At 44.6% G+C, this 19,278-nt stretch overlaps 1 protein-coding gene across 1 annotated transcript in view; it reads right to left on the reverse strand.

Annotated features, from left to right (window-relative positions):
• SLC35F2 (solute carrier family 35 member F2) overlaps window positions 1-18,850 on the reverse strand; it is an 82,220-nt gene extending 63,370 nt beyond the window's left edge. Inside the window, exon 1 of the mRNA XM_075548750.1 lies at window positions 18,679-18,850. Within this exon, the coding sequence (XP_075404865.1) occupies window positions 18,679-18,788 (110 nt within the window). The 5' untranslated portion in view covers window positions 18,789-18,850. The remainder of the gene's footprint in view (window positions 1-18,678) is intronic.
• Between the last annotated feature and the right edge of the window lie 428 nt (window positions 18,851-19,278).

Below are 19,278 nucleotides of genomic sequence, written 5' to 3' on the forward strand. Positions count from 1 at the left end.
GTTTTTCTGTAATTGAAATCCAGGCTAGGTCAATCTATAAAGGCAGTAACTGGATTAATGGTTGATTGGGGCTATGGCCTAGGAGGTTGGGGGGAAATGGGGAGCTAATAAGGATGAGCCTAAGAATGAAGAAAATGTTCTAAAACTGATTGTGGTGATGGTGTATGACTGAACTAATGAATTCTATGAGCTGTGAATTCTATGCCAATACAACTTGGGGGCGGGGGAGAATATGGCAGACACGATTGTTGAGATACTTAGCCAAGCATGAAGCAACAACCTGCTCGGAGGAGCAGTGAAGCATGATGACATGTGAGGCAGAAGTCCAGTAAATGTTAAACCCCTGTGAATGTTAACCCCTGAATATTAATATATGTAGAGGTCATTGTTTCTTTAATCATGGCAAAACCTATAGATTATTGTTTCTTTGATTATTTTTATTTCTTTGATTATTACTACATTATTTCTGTCACTTTGGTTGAGTTTGGGGTATATCACTTGCTCTCACTGAATTTGTGTGGTAGTTACATAATCGGGTGTCGCTTGAGACTCTTAAGAGTGAAGGGGTGGAGTTTAGCCTGTCAATCAGGTAACAGCTTGATGACCTCATTTGGAGGCCTACGGAAATATACAGCGCACTGGAGGCCAAACGTACTCTGCCTGCAAGGCATTCCTGTGGACAAGACAGATGGAGCGACACTGGTGAGCTACACTTCTCTCTGCAAACGTGAAGAAAGACGCTGAGAAACACACACAGGACAAACCTGTACTTTGTCTAGGACTGGTCTGGGAGAGGACGGGACTGCGGCCGCGGGTCTAGTGCAGGAAATGTTGGAGGGAAACTTATTCCACTCTCGCATCTTCCTTGCATTGCACGAGGGAATTATTGCCTGCTACTTAGCCATTATGAAAGCCTGTCCCTGCAGCAGTGCTGGGAAGGTAATAAAAATAGGTTCAAAATGATTGAACTTTATAACTGTATGATGTGTGAATTATACCCCAATAACTGTTTTAAACAACGCAGTAAACTACAAACACAATTTGTAACGCTTCCTGTCCAATATAGGACTTTGTGTTCATCACACACACACACACACACACACACACACACACACACAGGTTCAAGCTGTCCAGCCAGCCAGTCAATAATCACTTCTCCACTCAGTCTGGTGCTAAAGGGCTAACCCCAAGGAGACTGCCCTGCCCAACACTGCTGCCAGAGCAGCGGGCAATAAAGTGCTGAGCAAAGAAGTGGCCAAATAACCTGGGAAGCCAAATAATAGCAGAGAGCTGTTCCGGCTCCCCTGCGGTTCTCTTCTCCAGCCTGGGTTTCAGAGCACCTAAAGGAGCCCTGTGGCTTGGGGGGTTATGCTTTGGGTTGCTTACCTGCAAGGTCAGCGTTCAAAACCACCGGCCACTCCAAGGAGAAGGAGGAGGCCTTCGATGAGGCCCACACACCCACAGGGCCTCTCCTACCCTGCTCTAGAGAGGAGCTATGTGCTGCAAATAACTCAATGGCTGTGAGTCTGGTTGAGTCATTTAGTGAGCTGAACATGGAGCTGTAACCACAATGTCAGTGGACCCGAGGGAGAAAACTGAGGCTGTTTATTACTATTTTAAAGATTTTAAAGTCTTGGAAACCTAAAGGGCCAGTTCTACCCTGTCCTATAGGGTCTCTATGAGTTGGGACTGACTCCATGGTAGTGAGAAAGTTGCCCTGGTGATGTAATGGGTCACAAGGTGGACGGCTCAACGCAAAATCAGCAGTTTGAAAGCACCAGCCTCTCTGTGGGACAAAGAGGCGTCTGTCTGCTCCAGCGTCACCTCCTCAGTACTGGGTTTTGGTTTGGAAGGAATCAGACTAGGGCCTAGCCAGCCATCAGTACCTCCCTCAACACACATTGCCTGACAAGTTCACACAACCTATGTTTGGGAACACTCAGTACAGTGTTTTCGAGGCAGTGGAAACAATCTGGATTTCTATCTCTGGGGGAGCATAGTGCATAAGTCTTCTGTAGCAGATAGAAACAGTAGATCAGCACTTCCCAATCAGAGGTCATACGTGAGACAAAGGCTCACCACCCTGACCTCCAAGGAGCATTCTGATTGTACTTCTGACAGGACAGATTAGTCGGTTCTTCCGGCAGCCCATGGTACTATCAGGATACTTTGCCAGCACCATACTTCAAAGGCATCGATTCTTCTTCGGTCTTCCTGATTCCATGTCCAACTTTCACATGCAGATGAGAAGACTGAAAATACCGTGCTTAGTATTCTCATTGCCCCTCTACTTTACTAATTCTGATCATTGAGTTGAAGTGGACTCATTTGGACCTTTTTAATCAGATAATCATATGATCCACTATCGGAGGAATGCCAAAATGAAGAAGAGGAGCACCCTACATCCTGAGTACACGATCAGATCACAGCCACAAGGCGCGCTGGTTGGTGTGAGCTACAAACCGGACTGCTAACTACAAGGTCAGCTGTTCAAGCACAACAGCTATTCTGCAGGGGAAGGAGGACACTTTCTAATCCTGTAAGATTTAGTCTCACAAACCCAAAGGATAGGTCTACTCTATCCTCCAGGATCAATATGAGTTGAAATCAGCTCTATGGCAGTGAGTTTGCTTGTGAGTTTATAATGAAAACCAGATAATACAACTATTATTCAAATGTACACGCCAAACAATAATACACCAAAGGTAAAGAGATTGAAGATGGTTACCAACTTCTGTAGCTGAAATTGAGCACACATGCAATCAAGATGCACTAATAATTACTGGTAACTGGAATGTGAATTTTTTTAAGAATAATAATGGAAAAAAAACCTCAAATCAAATTGCCATCAAGTTGATTCGGACTCAGTGACTGTAGAGGACAGGGTAGAATTGCCCTTGTGAGTTTCCATGACTGTAACTCTTTTTTTTTTTTTTTAATTGTTAAATTAGGGGCTCATACAACTCTTATCACAATCCATACATACATCAATTGTATAAAGCACATTTGTACGTTCATTGCCCTCATCATTCTCAAAATATTTGCTCTCCACCTAAACTAAGCCCCTGGCATCAGCTCCTCATTTTCCACTCCCTCCCTGCTCCCCCCTCAATCAGGAACCCTTGATAATTTATAAATTATAATTTTTTCATATCTTGCCCTGTCCGACATCTCCCTTCACCCACTTTTGTGTTGTCCGTCCCCCAGGGAGTAGGTCACATGTAGATCCTTGTAATCAGTTCCCCCTTTCAAGCCCACCCTCCTAGTATTGCCACTCACATCACTGGTCCTGAAGGGATCATCTGCCATGGATTCCCTGTGTTTCTGTTTCCTATCTGTACCAGTGTACATCCTCTGGTCTAGCTAGATTTGTAAGGTAGAATTGGGATCACGATAGTGGGGGAGAAGGAAACATTTAGGAACTAGAGGAAAGTGGTATGTTTCATCATTGCTACATTACACATCGACCAGCCCGTCTCCTCCCTGAAACCCTTCTGTAAGGGGATGTCCAGTGGCCTACAAATGGACTTTGGGTCTCCACTCCACATTCCCCACCTCAATCACTATGATATGATTTTTTGTTCTGATGATGCCTGATACCTGATCCCTTCGACACCTCGTGATCGCACAGGCTGGTGTGCTTCTTCCATGTGGGCTTTGTTGCTTCTAAGCTAGATGGCCGCTTGTTTATCTTCAAGCTTTTAAGACCCCAGAATTTTGATAGCCTGGCACCATCAGCTTTCTTCACCACATTTACTTATTCACCCTCTTTGTCTTCAGCAGTTGTGTCGGGAAGGTGAGCATCACAGAATGCCAATTTAACAGAAGAAAATGTTCTTGCATTGAGGGAGTACTTGAGTAGAGGCCCAATGTCCTTCTGCTAACTTAATACTAAACCTATACATATATGCACATAGATCTATTTCCCCATCCTCATATATAAATATATTTGCATATGTAAATGCCTTCTTTTAGACCTGTATAAATGCCCTTTGCCTCCTAACTCTTTCCTCTATTTCCATTTTTTTAAATCATTTTATTAGAAGCTCATACAACTCATCACAATCCATACACACATCAATTGTATAAAGCACATCTATACATTCACTGCCTTCATCATTCTCAAGACATTTGCTCTCCACTTAAGCCCCCGGCATCAGATCCTCATTTTTGCCTCTCCCTCCCCAGTCCCCCCTCTCTCATGAACACTTGATAATTTATAAATTATTATTTTTTCATATCTTGCCCTGTCCGATGTCTCCCTTCACCCACTTCTCTGCTGTCCATCTCCAGGGAGGAGGTCACATGTAGATCCTTGTAATCGGTTCCCTCTTTCCAATCCACTCTCCCTCTACCCTCCCAGTATCACCACTCTCACCACTGGTCCTAAAGGGAGCATCCGTCCTGGATTACCTGTGTTTCCAGTTCCTATCTGTACCAGTGTACACCCTCTGCTCTATCCAGACTTGCAAGGTGATTCGGATCATGATAGTGGGGGGAGGTGGGTAATGAAGCATTTAGGAGCTAGAGGAAAGTTGTATTTTCATTATTGCTACATCGCACCTTGACTGGCTTGACTGTAACTCTTTTCAAAAGTAGAAAACTGTGGGATACAGAAGGATTTCTCCCAAGCTGTCTCCCCCAAATATATGCCAGACAGCTTCTTGGGAATGACTACACTTGGAGGTCATCAGAACAAGGCCATGGGCCCACTGCAAAACGAATCAATGCTCGTGTGCAAGTTCAAGCCGTGGTGCTATGGTGGTTATGCACTGAACTGCTAACTGCAAGGTCAGCAGTTCAAACTCTCTGCAGGACAAAGATGAGGCGTTCTACTCCGGTAAAGACTTATGGAAACACAGAGGGGCAGTGCAACCCTGTCCTATAGAGCTGGTGTGACTACCGACTTGATGGCACTTTAAGTTAGAAGTTCAAGTTGAAGCTAAAGAACATTAAACAAAGTCTGTGAGAGCCAAATACCACCTTGAACATATTTGGAGACCAGCTCAAGAAGGGATTTGACATGGTCAACGTAATGACCAAAAACTAGAGACGCTAGTCTGGGGAATAACATCAAATATGGGGAAATGAAAGGTTATTTAAAATATCAGAAATGAAAGACCAAAGTGGATGTCAGACGAGACTATGAAACTTGCTCTTGAATATAGAGTAACTGTTCTTGAACACAGAGTAAAACGAAAGAAAGAAATTATTAAATAAAAGAGCTGAGGCTCTGGTGTGCAGAAGGCTATTGACAGTGAGAGCCCAAAATACATTTGCAGGCTCTCCACAGGGAATAGTCCTCTGGTGATTTCCCTGTCAGCAGAACTGAGGGATGGAAACCACATTGTTATGAGACAGAGAGGGCTGGAGCGACGACTCTGGCCGTTTAAAATGATAAATCTAACTTAAACAATTAAAACCCTGTCACTTGACCTCCCTCCTGACACACTTTGTACATGATCTGGTTTTTAATATTTTCCGTGGATTTTTTTTTCATATCGAGGTTTGTCGCTATTGTACTTTATAATTGTTGGTAGCCTTCTTGACTCTGCTATGTGTTTTCTATGTTACTCAGTATCTGAAACCCAGGATGGGTGAATCTACAGAGACATCAACTACAATAAGAGTTCTTAGCCGATGTGGTGGGGGAGGTGGATGGGGGAGGAGAGGTGGAGCTGATATCAAGAAGGAAAAAAATGTTTTGAAACTGATTGTGGTAGCAATTGTACAACCCTGCTTGATATGAATTGAACTATGAAGTCTGAATTAGCTCCTAATAAAATGGTGTTGAAAAAAAGAATAATAAATAAAAGGGCTGAACAGAAGATATCAAAGAACGGATGGAGAAGACAAATTAAAGTTTTAAAATGAAATGTGCAAAGGCTAGGAGTTAAAAAAAAAAAAAAGCCAACAGAGAAAACATGCTCAGCAGTTCTCAAACTGGAAGAACTAAAAAAAAATTCAAGCCTTGAGTTGAACAGAAAGATTTGAAAAGCAAATGCAATAATATATAACAATAAATATATAGGTCTATGTACATATATTTAAATGTTAAGCATTAAGGTAGCAGATGGGCATTGGGTCTCTACTCAAGTACTCTCTCAATGCCAAAACACGTTGTTCTAATAACCTGGCATTCTGTGATGCTCACCTTCCCAGTACAATCGTTGAAGTAAAAATGGGTGCATAAGTGTGTAATTACATAATCTGGTGTCAATTTGGGGCTTGAGAGAATTAAGAGTGAAGGGGTGGACTCTAGTCTGTCAAACCGGTCATAGCCAATGAGGCCTCTGTGTGGGCGTTCTCCTGAGAATTCTGAGAATTCCGGGCTTTCCTCCTTGGAGGTGGGAGACACTTCTCTCTCTCTGCTTACTCCCTGGGAGACATTGCAGCTGACAAGACACATGGAACTATGCTAGTACCCTGAGCTAGAGAAGCCACATGGACCTACCCTGATGTAACCAGACCTCTGAAGCCAGAGGAGCCATGTAGAGACCCCTGCCAACACTGAGATGCTTACAATGCCACTGGATCCAAAGACTTACTACACACTAGTCTGTAATCGTCCTGAATTCAGCATCATTGTATGTGTTTCGTGAGTCTGAAGAGGACTTTATAATTGGTATCAGACATATTGGCTAATATCAGACTTATGGGCTTGGACTGGACTGGGTTGGGATGCTTTCTTAATGTATAATTCCTTTTATATAAAACACTCTCTTGTGAGCGAGTGGTCCCAAAGGGATCAGTTACCAGGCATCAAAGAACAAAAAATCTTATCATTGACTGCACACCTCCATGATAGGATCGCTGAAGACAAATGGGTGCATAAGCAAATGTGGTGAAGAAAGCTGATGGTGCCCGGCTATCAAAAGAGATAGTGTCTGGGGTCTTAAAGGCTTGAAGGTGAACAAGCGGCCATCTAGCTCAGAAGCAAATAAGCCCACATGGAAGAAGCACACCGGCCAGTGCGATCACGAGGTGCCCAAGGGACCAGGTATAAGGCATCATGCAAAAAAAAAAAGATGTAAGTGTGTGTATGTGTATATATGTGTATATGTATATATGTATGTATATATATGTATATATATATCATATTAAATGAAGGGGGAAGTGCAGAGTGGAGACCCAAGGCCCAAGTGTCGACCAATGGAGATCCCCTCATAGAGGGGTTTAGGAGAGGAGATGGGTTAATTAGGGTGTGAGGTAGTATCGATGAAGAACACAGCTTTCCCCCGGATCCTGGATGCTTCCTCCCCCCAACTACCATGATCCGAATTCTACCTTGCAGGGCTGGATAGGACAGAGGCTGTACACTGGTGCATATGAGGGTTGGAGGTACAGGGAATCCAGGGTGGATGATACCTTCAGGACCAAGGGTGTGAGGGACGATGCTGGGAGAGTGGAGGGTGAGTGGGTTGGAAAGGGGGAACTGATTACAAGGATCCACATGTGACCTCTTCCCTGGGAGAGGGACAGCAGAGAAGGGGGGAAGGGAGACTCCGGATAGGGCAAGATATGACAAAACAACGATGTATAAATTACCAAGGGCACATGAGGGAGGGGGGAATGGGGAGGGAGGAGGGGAAAAAAAAGAGGACCTGATGCAAGGGGCTTAAGTGGAGAGCAAATGCCTTGAGAATGATTGGGGCAGGGAATGTATGGATGTGCTTTATACAATTGATGTATGTATATGTATGGATTGTGGTAAGAGTTGTATGAGTCCCTAATAAAATGTAAAAGAAGAAAAAATAAAAATAAAATAAAATAAAACACTCTCTTATACACATATGAGTTTCTGTGGATTTGCTTCTCTAGTCTACCCAGACTAACACAATAAGCAAATGTGGTGAAGAAAGCTGATGGTGCCCAGCTATTAAAAGATATAGTGTCAGAACCGATCTCGGAGATCTATGTGTAACCTCATCTCTGGGAGATTGGCAAGGGGGAAGCGGGTGAGGGGAGACGCCGGGGAGTGTAAGATAAGATATAATAACTATTTATAAACTATCAAGGGACCAGGGGTGGGATCGGGGAGGGAGGGGGATGGGGGGAAAAAAAGGGAAACCGAGCTGATTCCAGGAACCCAAGTGGAAGGTGAATTATGAGAGTGACGAGTGCAACGAATGTATAAGGGTGCTTTGCTCAATTGATGTATGTACAGATTGTGATAAGAGCCTTATGAGCCGCAATAAAAAGATTTTAAAAAAAAGAAAATGATTAGGGCAAAGAATGTACGGATGTGCTTTATACAATTGATGTATGTATATGTATATGTATGGATTGTGATAAGAGTTGTATGAGCCCCTAATAAAATGTAAATTAATTAATTAATTAATTTTTTTAAAAGATATAGAGTCTGATAGGACTGAAGATAAACAAGTGGCCATCAAGCAGGGAAGCAACAAAGCCCACAGGGAAGAAGCACACCAGCCTATGTGATCACAAGGTGTTGACAGGATAAGGTATCAGGCATCAGAAGATCCCAAATAAACAATTATATCTATGCAAATGATGGGGTCAGAGTAGAAACCAAAGCCCATCTGTAGACAATTGAACATTCCCTCACAGAAGGGTCACAAGGAAAGAAGGAGACAGCCAGGGTGCAGCACAGCACCTACAGAACACACAACATGCCTCTAGTTCTTCAATGCTTTCCCTCCTCCCCCACTATCATGACCCCAGTTCTACCTCACAAATCTGGCTAGACTGGAGCATGTACACTGGTACAGAAAAAGCTCTCAACACATGGAATCCAGGACAGATGAACCCCTCAGGTACAGCAATGGGAGTAGAGATACCATGAGTACAGGGTGAAGGTTGGGGGAGAAAGAAGAGAAAAGGGAACCAGCTGCAGTGACATATTAATTCTACTTCTCTCCCCAGGAAACGCACAACAGTAAGGTGGATGAAGGGAGACAGTGGAGTGGTGTAAGATATGAAAATAATAATTTATAATTTATCTGGGGCACATGAGGGTGGGAGAGTGGATTAGGGAGGGGGAAAAGGGAGCTGATACCAAAGACTCAACAGAAAGAAAATATTTTGAAAATGATGATGGCAACATATGTACAAATGTGCTTGATACAATTGATATATGGATTGTGATAAGAGCTGTAAGAGCCCCAATAAAATATTTATAGTAATTTTAAAAGAATATTTATCCTAATAATGCTCTGCTATTACAAAAAAAAGAGAGAGAAAGATTTTAGGGGCAAAAAATTGAACCACCCAGGAGGCATCAAAAGAAGATGGAAGTAGTGTACTGTGAAAAAGAAGTCATAGACAACCATTTCAGGAGGTAGCTTATCATTAAGAACCAATGGTAAAAATGAAGTAAGAGGCCATTGGTGAAAAACAAAGCTCCAGGAATTGACAGAAAGCTAAATTGAAATGTTTCAGCAAACTAATGCAGAGCTGAAAGCACTCACTCATCTATGCCAAGAAATTTGGAATAGCTGCCTGGCCAACTGACAAGTGATCTATATACATGCCCAGGCCAAAGAACGGTGATCCAACAGAATCTAGACATTATCAAACAATATCATTAATATCACATCCAAGTAAATTTTTTCTTAAGAGAATTCAAAACTCATTGCAGCAGTATATCAATCTGGTATTACCAGAAATTCAAGCCAATGCAGGAAAGGATGTAAAATGAGGAAGATCATTGATGAAGTCAGATGGAGCTCAGCTGGTAGCAGAGAACACCAGAAAGATGTTTACCTGTTTCACTGACTATGCAAAGTTATTCAACTGTGTGGATAAGAACAAATTATGGCTAATGGAGTAAAGACTGGGAATTCCCCAACGCCAGTTGTGCTCAAGCAGAACGCCCATACAGAGACCAAGAGGCGGTCACTGGATCAACAGAATGCTACACGGTTTAAAATCAGGAAAGGAGTGTATAAAGGTTGTCTCTTTTCACTATGTTTATTCAATCTTTATGCTCAGCATATAATCCAAGAAGCTGCGCTATAGGAAGAAAAACTCACATAAAGATTGGAGGAAGATTCGTTAACAACCTGCGATATGCAGATGACACAACTTTGCTTGATGAGAGCAAAGAGAATTTGAAGCAGTTATTGATGAAGATCAAAAACTACAACCTTCAACAAAAGAAAAAGCCTACAGGCTTCAGTACAGACTACAACTTCGCATAAAACCTACTGCCCTTGATGTCAACTGGTCAACTCCAACTCATAGTAATCATATATAGGATTTCCAAAACTAGAATTTTTTTTTGTAGGAAAATATATTATCTTTCATCCAAAGAGCAGCTGCTGAGTTTGAACCACTCGCCTTACAATTAGCAGCACAACACCTGACCCTCAGCACCACCAGAGTTCCTAGACCTTAACATAAAGAAAGCAAAAATCCTCACAACAGGACCAATAAGCAATATCATGGTAAATTGGGGGGGGGGAGGAATACACACACACACACACACACACACAAAAAAAAGTTCCCAAGTGTGAAATTAACAAGACCAGCACTCTCACCAATCAAACAGGAGGCCAAGAGGGGCACAGTCGCAACTGAAAGATAGATAATAGGTAAGACAAAATATATAGTTGGGGCGTAGGGGACTTCTGAAGCATAGACACTCCAGGGCCCAGAACTTTATTCAAGGCAGGTTTATATACAGTTCTTGTCGCGTATCCTGCATCCCCATGACAAGTTCTCACACAAAGGAATTGTTGACAATTTCTTAGAAGGCAAACAAAGAAACAAGAATATCTTTAGCCAATTAATCTATTGTCCAGAGGGTAGTTTAACTGAACACCTGCAAAATGCTGTTTCAGCCACTGTGCCTCAGCTCCTTGGGGATGAGCTGACTGACTGCTTCTTCCACAGACCTTGCTTAAGCTGTGGACGATGGGGACGGCCCTGTCTTACTTGAGGAAGGAAATGAGTTACAGACCATCCTATACATGTCTTCTGTTACTCAGAAACCCAGGAATTCCTTTCCCAGAATCCATATTAAGAAAATTTGCTCCCACATCCAAGAATTTCATTTGAGTTGGATCCACAATCAACACTCATATGAGCCACAGACAAGAACGCGAATGCACTGCACTGGGCATGCTGTTGCAAAAAAAAAACACGTTCAAGTATTTAAAAAAAAAAAACCAAAAGACTAAGGTGCACCCTCCTAGGCCATAATATTTTCACTTGCCTCATATGCATGTGAAAGCCAGGCAATGAAAAAAAGAAGCAGACAAACAGAAGAGTATGAGCAGAGTGCTCCTTAGAGGCAAGCATGCCAAGACTTCATCTTGCATACTTTGGACATGTTCTCAGGAGGGACCAGACCCTGGAGAAGGACATCCTGCTTGGTCAAGTGAAAGGGGGGAGAAAAAGAGGAAGGCCCTCAAAGTCAGATTGACAACATAGTTGCAAAAATGTGCTCCACATGGAAGTAGTTGTAAGGATGGTACAGGATGTTTCGTTCTTTGTGCGTCGGGTCACTATGGGTTGGAACCAACTTGATGGCCCCCAAATAACAAAATCAAGCAAATAAGAATTGATACCAATGAATTATACTGAATATTCTATAAATACCAAAACAATGAACATATTTGTCTTGGAAGTACACCCAGAATCATCCTTGAAGGGAGGATGGTGAGCCTTCGTCTTACACACTCTGGACATGTTATCTCTCAGGAGGGTTCAGTCCCTGGGACAGGACCTCAAGCCTGGTCAAGGAGAGGGTCGGCCAATAAGAAGAAGCCTCTCAACGAGATGGATTGACACAGTGGCCGAGACAACAGGCTCAAACATAGGAGCGACTGAATAGCACCTAACAACAACAGTTAACTTTAAAGAGCACAAATTTATGTTCTCACAGTTCTAGCGGCTAGAAGCACAAACCAGGGTCTCATCCACCTTGATACCTTCAGTGGGCCTCACTCCTAGCTCTGATGTCTGCGGACAATATCCAACGCTCTTTGCTTCAGCTGTGTGGATCTCTGTGTCTGCCCAGGATTTTTATAACTCAGGAGTGATCGGATGTGGGGGCTGCCCTACACTGTTATGAACTCCCTAACAGAAGAAACCCTCTCTTTCCAATCACATCAACAGGTACAAGGACCAGGTATTAAACACATATTTTCTGGTGACGTAATCCATCCAGCGTAACTACCTACCTGCACATAGCACACAAGAAATGTGCTTGAATGAACAAACGAAGGTTACACAGTTAAGCACAACTAAATGGCACCTTCAAGATTCTCTGGGCCCTACTTCTTGAAAAGAGGAAACAAAGGGCCAGACAATATGGCAGACAACCACTGGGGTGCACAAGTCCATGGAGTGCTTACTACTGATCATTCCCTCTCACACCAAGCTACATGCATTCCATAAACAATACACCTGCTACCAGGTCTCAGTTTGCTTGTGCCACTGTAAGCGAAATTTACTACAAATTGGGACAGAAATGTATTTCTCACAGTTGAGGAAGCTAGGATTTCAAGTCCACGGCATTAACTCAATTCAAGGTATAACAAGGTCCTTGACTCAACAGCCCTTCTTTTACCTGGTTCACATGAAAAATTCTTATTCATGCATCTAGATTCTAGACCCCTGTGGTAGCTACATAATCTGGTGTCAATTTGGGACTTGAGAGGATTAAAAGTGAAGGGGTGGAGTCTAGTCTGTCAATTGGGTCATAGCAATGACCCACCTGTGTGGACATGGCCTTCTCCTGAGGATTCTGGGAAATCCAGTATTGCCTACTTGGAGGCGGGAGACACTTCTCTCTTTCTCTCTCTCTGCTCACTCCCTGGGAGACGCTCTGCTGACAAGACACTTGGTGCTATGCCCTGGAAGCTGGAGAAGCCACATGGACCTACCCTGAAGCAACTAGACCTCTGGAGCCACAGAAGCTACAAAGAGATCCCTGCCAGCGCTGAGACGCTTACAATGCCTGTGGATCCACAGATTTCCAATCCACTGGCCTGTGATCCTTCTGCACTCGGCATCATTGCATGTATTTTGTGAGTCTGAAGAAGACTTTATAGATTGGTATCAGACATATGGGCTAATATTTGGACGAATGAACTTGATCTGGACTGGGCTGGATGTTCTCTCAATATTCAGTTTCTCTTTTATATAAACCTCTTTCTTATACACAAATGAGTTTCTATGAATTTGTTTCTCTAATCTACGCAGACTAACACAAACCCCAATCACCTTCTCTCTCAAACTCTCCAACCACACTTCACTCTGATACACTTGATCTCTGTCCTTCTTTATACCACCACTGTACTTTGTACTCACAGCTACAGCATTTGTCCTCACTTCTTGATTATGAGCTATCTGAAGATCCAAAATTAAATCTTATTCATCTCTATGAATGTTGAGAGGCTAGACCATTATAGGTTTGGTGAGTGAAAGAATGAATGAATAAACATATATCCAGTATTATGTGGCCCAAAGAATATGATAAAATCTGTATCTTCAAAAATCTACTGGTAACTGTTTACTCAATATGTTGTTGTTGTTGTTGTTGTTGTTGTTAAGTGCCATCAAGTTGGTTCTGACTCATAGTGACCCTACGTACAACAGTACAAAACACTGCCTGGTCCGTGCCATCCCCATAGTGATTCCTATGTCGAACCCATTGTTGGAGCCACTGTGTCAATACATCCATCACCTTTGGGGCCTCCACTTTACCAAGCATGGCATTCTTTCCTAGGGACTGGTCTCTCCTGGTAACACGTCCAAAGTACATGCTTCTTCTGATGAGTCTCCCATTGCAGAGTTTCAACCCTACATTTTTCCTGTTCTGGTTATTGTCCCAAAATACACACATTTTATAAATTCTGTTCCAGTTTTGCTGCAACAGCCATGGCTGAGCTCGACTAAACCAGGTCTAGGCCCATTGGAACGCGGAAAGTCAAACCAGCCACTATCGAGCTGAATCCCACTCCTACGTGCTACACAGGAATGTGCACTATAAGGGTTCTAGGCTAAATAAAGTTTTTTGGAAGTGGATTGCCAGGCCTTTCTTTCAAGGTACAGAGCTCTGAGTGGATTCAAACTGTCAACCTTTCAGCTAGCAGTCAAATGTATAACTGTTTATGCCATTCGGAGACACCTAAAAAAAGCAACAACGTGGGTACCAAAAGAAGTATGATAAGAAGAAATATCATAAGAAGTTATCAGATGCTCCAACCTAAAACAACCAGAGGGGAAAAAAGAGGAGCTGATACCGTGGGCTCGAGTAGAAAGAAATGTTCTGAAAATGTTGGTGTCAACTTAGGTACAAGTGTGCTTAATACAATTAAATGATTGATTGTTATAAGATTTTTTGAGCCCGCCAATAAAATTATTAATAATAAAAAGCAGGACCTTGAACATTTTAGAACATTAGAATAATTTTTTAACTGCCAATCCTTGCTACACTTTGCTAACTGGGCATCTGTCCTTTGACCTGCCGCAGCCTCAGAGTCCTTGCATCTTCCCATGGTGCAGGAATGCAGCTAAGATGACAACTGACCCCTCACTCACTCGCTACTATCAACTATTTTCCAACTCCCAGCAACCCTATAGGACAGGGCAGAACTGGCCCTGGCCTATGGGCTTCCACGACTGTAACTTTTTTTTTTTTTGGTATTACATGCTTTAATTATATATTAGATACATTTTTTATGGGTTTGACAAAAAAGTAGTTGTTCTCATGAAAACGGAATTAAATACTGTGAACAAAAATCTTGCTAACTTTGCTAATAACTTTCTTTGAATTAGGTGAAAAATTGATATCAGAAAGATTATGCATTCATATTATTCAGCAAGTGTTGCATTTTCTTTTTTTAAATCATTTTATTAGGGGCTCATACAACTCTTATCACAATCCATACATACATCAATTGTGCAAAGCACATGTGTACATTCATTGCCCTCATCATGCTCTCCACTTAAGCCCCTGGCATCAGCTCTTCATTTTACCCCCTCCCTCCCCGCTCACCCCTCCCTCATGAACCCTTGATAATTTATAAATTATTATTTTGTCATATCTTGCCCTGTCCGATGTCTCCCTTCACCCACTTTTCTGTTCTCCGTCCCCCAGGGAGGAGGTTATATGTAGATCCTTGTAATCTGTTCCCCCTTTTCACCCCACCCTCCCGATATCGCCACTCACACCATTGGTCCCATAGGGATCATCTGTCCTGGATTCCCTGTGTTTCCAGTTCCTATCTGTACCAGTGTACATCCCCTGGTCTAGCCAGGTTTGTAAGGTAGAATTGGGATCATGATAGTGGTGGCAGGGGGAAGAATTTAGGAACTAAAGGAAAGTTGTACGTTTCATCATTGCTACACTGCACCCTGACTGGCTCATCTCCTCCCCATGACCCTTCCATACGGGGATGTACAGTTGCCTACAGATGGGCTTTGGGTTTCCACCCCGCACTCCCCCTCATTCACAGTGATATGATTTTTTGTTCTGATGATACCTGATACCTGATCCCTTCAACACCTTGTGATCTCACAGGCTGGTGTGCTTCTTCTGTGTGGGCTTTGTTGCTTCTGAGCTAGATGGCCACTTGTTTACCTTCAAGACTTTAAGATCCCAGATGCCATATCTTCTGATAGTCAGGCACCATCAGCTTTCTTCACCACATTTGCTTATGCACCTGCTTTGTATTCAGCGATTGTGTTGGGAAGGTGGACATTATGGAGTGCTAGTTTAATAGAACCAAGTATTCTTGCATTGAGGGAGTACTTGAGTGGAGGCCCAATGTCTATCTGATACCTTAATACTACACCTATACATATATGCACATAGATCTATTTCCCTATTGTTATATATAAATATATTTACATATGTGCATGCCTGTATTTACACCTCTATAAATGCCCTTTGCCTTCTAGCTCTTTCCTCTATTTCCGTTTACTTTCTTCTTCTCCCACTATCATGCTCAGCCTTCATTTCGGTTACAGTAATTCCTCTCTGTTACATTACCCTTGGTCACGCCCTACCAGGCCTCCTACACCCTCCTCACCACCAATTTGGATCACTTGTTGTTCCCTTATCCCTGGGTTTATTACCACCACTTCCTTTCCCCCCACCTCCCCTTCTCTCATGCCCCCCCTGGAACTGTCAGTCCCGTTGTTTTCTCCTCCAGATTGTTCATCCAGCCTATCTTATTTAGACAGACCTGCAGATATAATAACATGCACAAAAACAAGACAGAGAAAAACCAAGCAACAAAATAAAACAAAGCAATAACAAGCCAATCACAAAAAAAAAAAAAGAAAGAAAAGCTTGCAGTTAGTTCAAGGACTGTTTGTTGGCCTTTCGGCATGTTTTCTAGTTGAGTACGTTGGGGCACCAAGCCCTGACCCCAAAGTCTATTTTTGGTATTCCCTGGGGACTTCCTTGCTCTGCTCTCCTTGCTGTTCTGTTGCATGCCCTTGGTGTTTTGCCTTAGTGTGATGGGATCAGATCAGGCAGAATTCCCACACTGTGTCTCCAGTGTTGTCCCCTGGAGGGCTATGGGTCATTGAGGGATGTCGTGTCTCAGAGTAGGACCGGCCCTATGGTCCTCTCTGGATTCACTGCTCTGTGTGGGGATATAGTCCTCAAGGCTTGGTGGGCCAGGATGTGCTCCACTCTCTCTTCCTTTCCCCTTCATGTGCTCCCATGTGCTCTGATCAGACATGTCCCTCTCCCTGAGCTGCAGTTTCAGTACTGTCCTCTGAAATAATTTCTTCTGGGGAGAGGGCTGGGCTGTAACTCTTTAGGAGTAGAAAGCCCTGGTCTTCTCCTGAAACTAATCACTACAGAGCCATATCTATATCCATTCTTGTATATTTATCCAATTACTCCTCAACCACCAAACCAAAAGCCTACACCCACTGCCATTGCATCAATGCCAATTCATAAGACAGACAGAACTGCTCAGTGAGTGTCCAAGTCTGTAACTGTTTATGAGAATAGAAGTCCGATCTTTCTCCCACAGAAGGTGCTGGTAGGTTTTGAACTGCTTATTTACTATCTACATTTTACAAATTAGAAAACTGGGCCACAGCGAAGTTTCAGTGACTCCCAAAGCCAATCGGCTGATAAGAGACACAACCAGGGTTTGAGTCAAAATCTTCGTCTTTAGCTGTATACCCCACTTCTCCCCAACTGAGAACTGGCAGTTAACTTGATCAGAGCATACTCAGCTGGATGGTCAAGGCAATTCCTGGCCAACTTCCCCTTTAACATAGTGGTTAAGTGGCTGGGCTGTGATCCAAAAGATGGGAGTTTGAAATCACCAGCTGCTCCTCAGGAGAAAGACTGGGCTTTCCACTCCTGTGAAGAGTTACAGTCTGGGAAACTCACAGGGGCAGCTCTACCCTGTCCTATAGGATCACTAGGAGTCGACATTGAGCCGATGGAAGTAGTTTGTTTTTGTTCTCTTTTGTTTGGGGAGCTTCCCCTTTAACACACATCTATTTAAAATTACACTTATTTATGTGATGAAGATGCATCTAACTTTATTGATCTCGTTCTGAAAATGGTATGGCTTTTTATAACAGAGCTTTCAGTCTTGAAAGGGGAATTCACATTGTTAGTATGAAAATAATAATAATTCAAAGCCTGTCACATGATGTGCCAGTGACCAGGAGTGGTTATGGTGCAGGGGCATTGAGCAAATCGCTCGGTCTTCTTTGTTTCTCCCTTTATGAAGTGGGTAGAAACACCTAATTCCATTAAAATGGTGATTACTCCTACAAATGGCTATGCACAGTACCAGACACAGTGACTATCCAATAGATTTTGGCTTTCATCATTTTTAGGGGATCGATGTGGCCATCGGCTTCCCCACAGACTAGTAGCCTTTGAAGTCCTAAGGTTGGGCCCTTCTACTCCGTATAGGGCCACTTCCAGGCGTAATCAACTCTAAGACAGTAGGTTCGGGTTGGGTGCGTTCTTTTAGGTCCTGAGGGACCAGTGCTTCAAGAATACAAATTCCCCAGCGATTACAGAAACGGTCCCAGTTTCTGTACGAGAACAGCGATTCCACGTCTCAGTGCCAGATTCGCTGCCAAGCACCTATCTCTTTACTTTGAACCGGGCACAGTGACAGGAGAGACGATGAGGATTGGTCCTCAACCCACCCCCCACCCACCCCAGGGGCCACGTCACTTCGCCCTGCCGGTTCAGGCGGAGGAAGGCGGCAGACCCTGAACCCCCTCCAAGCGACAGCATAAAACTTAACCTAGATTTCTCACTTGGGTGAACTTGTCAGAGAGCGCGGCGGGGGGCTGGCCCCCGCAGCACAGGGCAGGCAGGTAGGCGCCAGCCCAGGACGTAGAACTCACCCACCGGTCCAGCCCGAGGATGGGTGCGCACCCCTTCTCCGCAGCATCCCTGGGGATGTCGCCCCCTCCCCTCCTGGGTGTCCCGGGGCCCGGCTTCCCGACGCCAACAGGGTGAATTCCCCCACGCCCCAATGAACCACATCCCCACGGCGTCTGAGCGCGAGCGCGGCGGCAGCGAGCAGAAGCAGCGCCGCGTGCCGGTGTCCCCGGACGCCAGCAGCGCGGACGCTGGGTGCAGCCGCCACCTTTGCCTCTCTGCTCCCGCGGCCCCCCGCTCGGCCGGCGCGGGCTCCGCAGACACGTGCGGCTGCCCGATCGCCATCCCGCGGCGCCGCCCGGGCCCGCACGGCCACTCACCAGGTGCAGACTTGGCCTCGGATCCTACGCAGGAGGTTGGGGAACCCGCCCGCCGGCGGCGGCGTGTAGGGCGGCGGGGCGCCGGGCAGCTCGGGCGCGGCGGCCTCCATGGGGCCCCCGGCTGGGCTCCGGGGCTCCGAACCCCCAGGCGAAGGGCCGGGGCCCGGAAGACAGGAGGCGGTGCCTGGCGGCTGGCGGGACACGGCTCCGCAGCGGGCGGGCGGGCGGGCGCGCTCGCTGCCTCCCCGCTGGTTCCCGCCGAGCTCCTCCTGCTGCAAATCATTAACCGGCGAGCCGCGCGGGCCAGACAGCACGTTTGCAGATTACAGCCAGATTACCATAAAGCGAGGGCGCCCCCCCACCCCACGACACACACACACCCTGCTTCAGAATCGAGTGGCACGCTACAGGCATGTCAGGATTTGATGGGGGTTTGTTTGCTTGCTTTTTAAATCAGTAAATGGGGTGATAGGGAGTCATCAGGAGTTATGCCTAGGGTGTCCTAACCTAAGAAGCAGTAAATCAGGAACTGGCTGAACTTTGCTAACTTGGAAACCAACGGCTGGCTCCTCCCCTTATTTCTCAGGCTCCCTCCCTCTG

This window comes from Tenrec ecaudatus, chromosome 4 (genome assembly GCF_050624435.1).
Source record: "Tenrec ecaudatus isolate mTenEca1 chromosome 4, mTenEca1.hap1, whole genome shotgun sequence".
Taxonomy (NCBI): domain Eukaryota; kingdom Metazoa; phylum Chordata; class Mammalia; order Afrosoricida; family Tenrecidae; genus Tenrec; species Tenrec ecaudatus.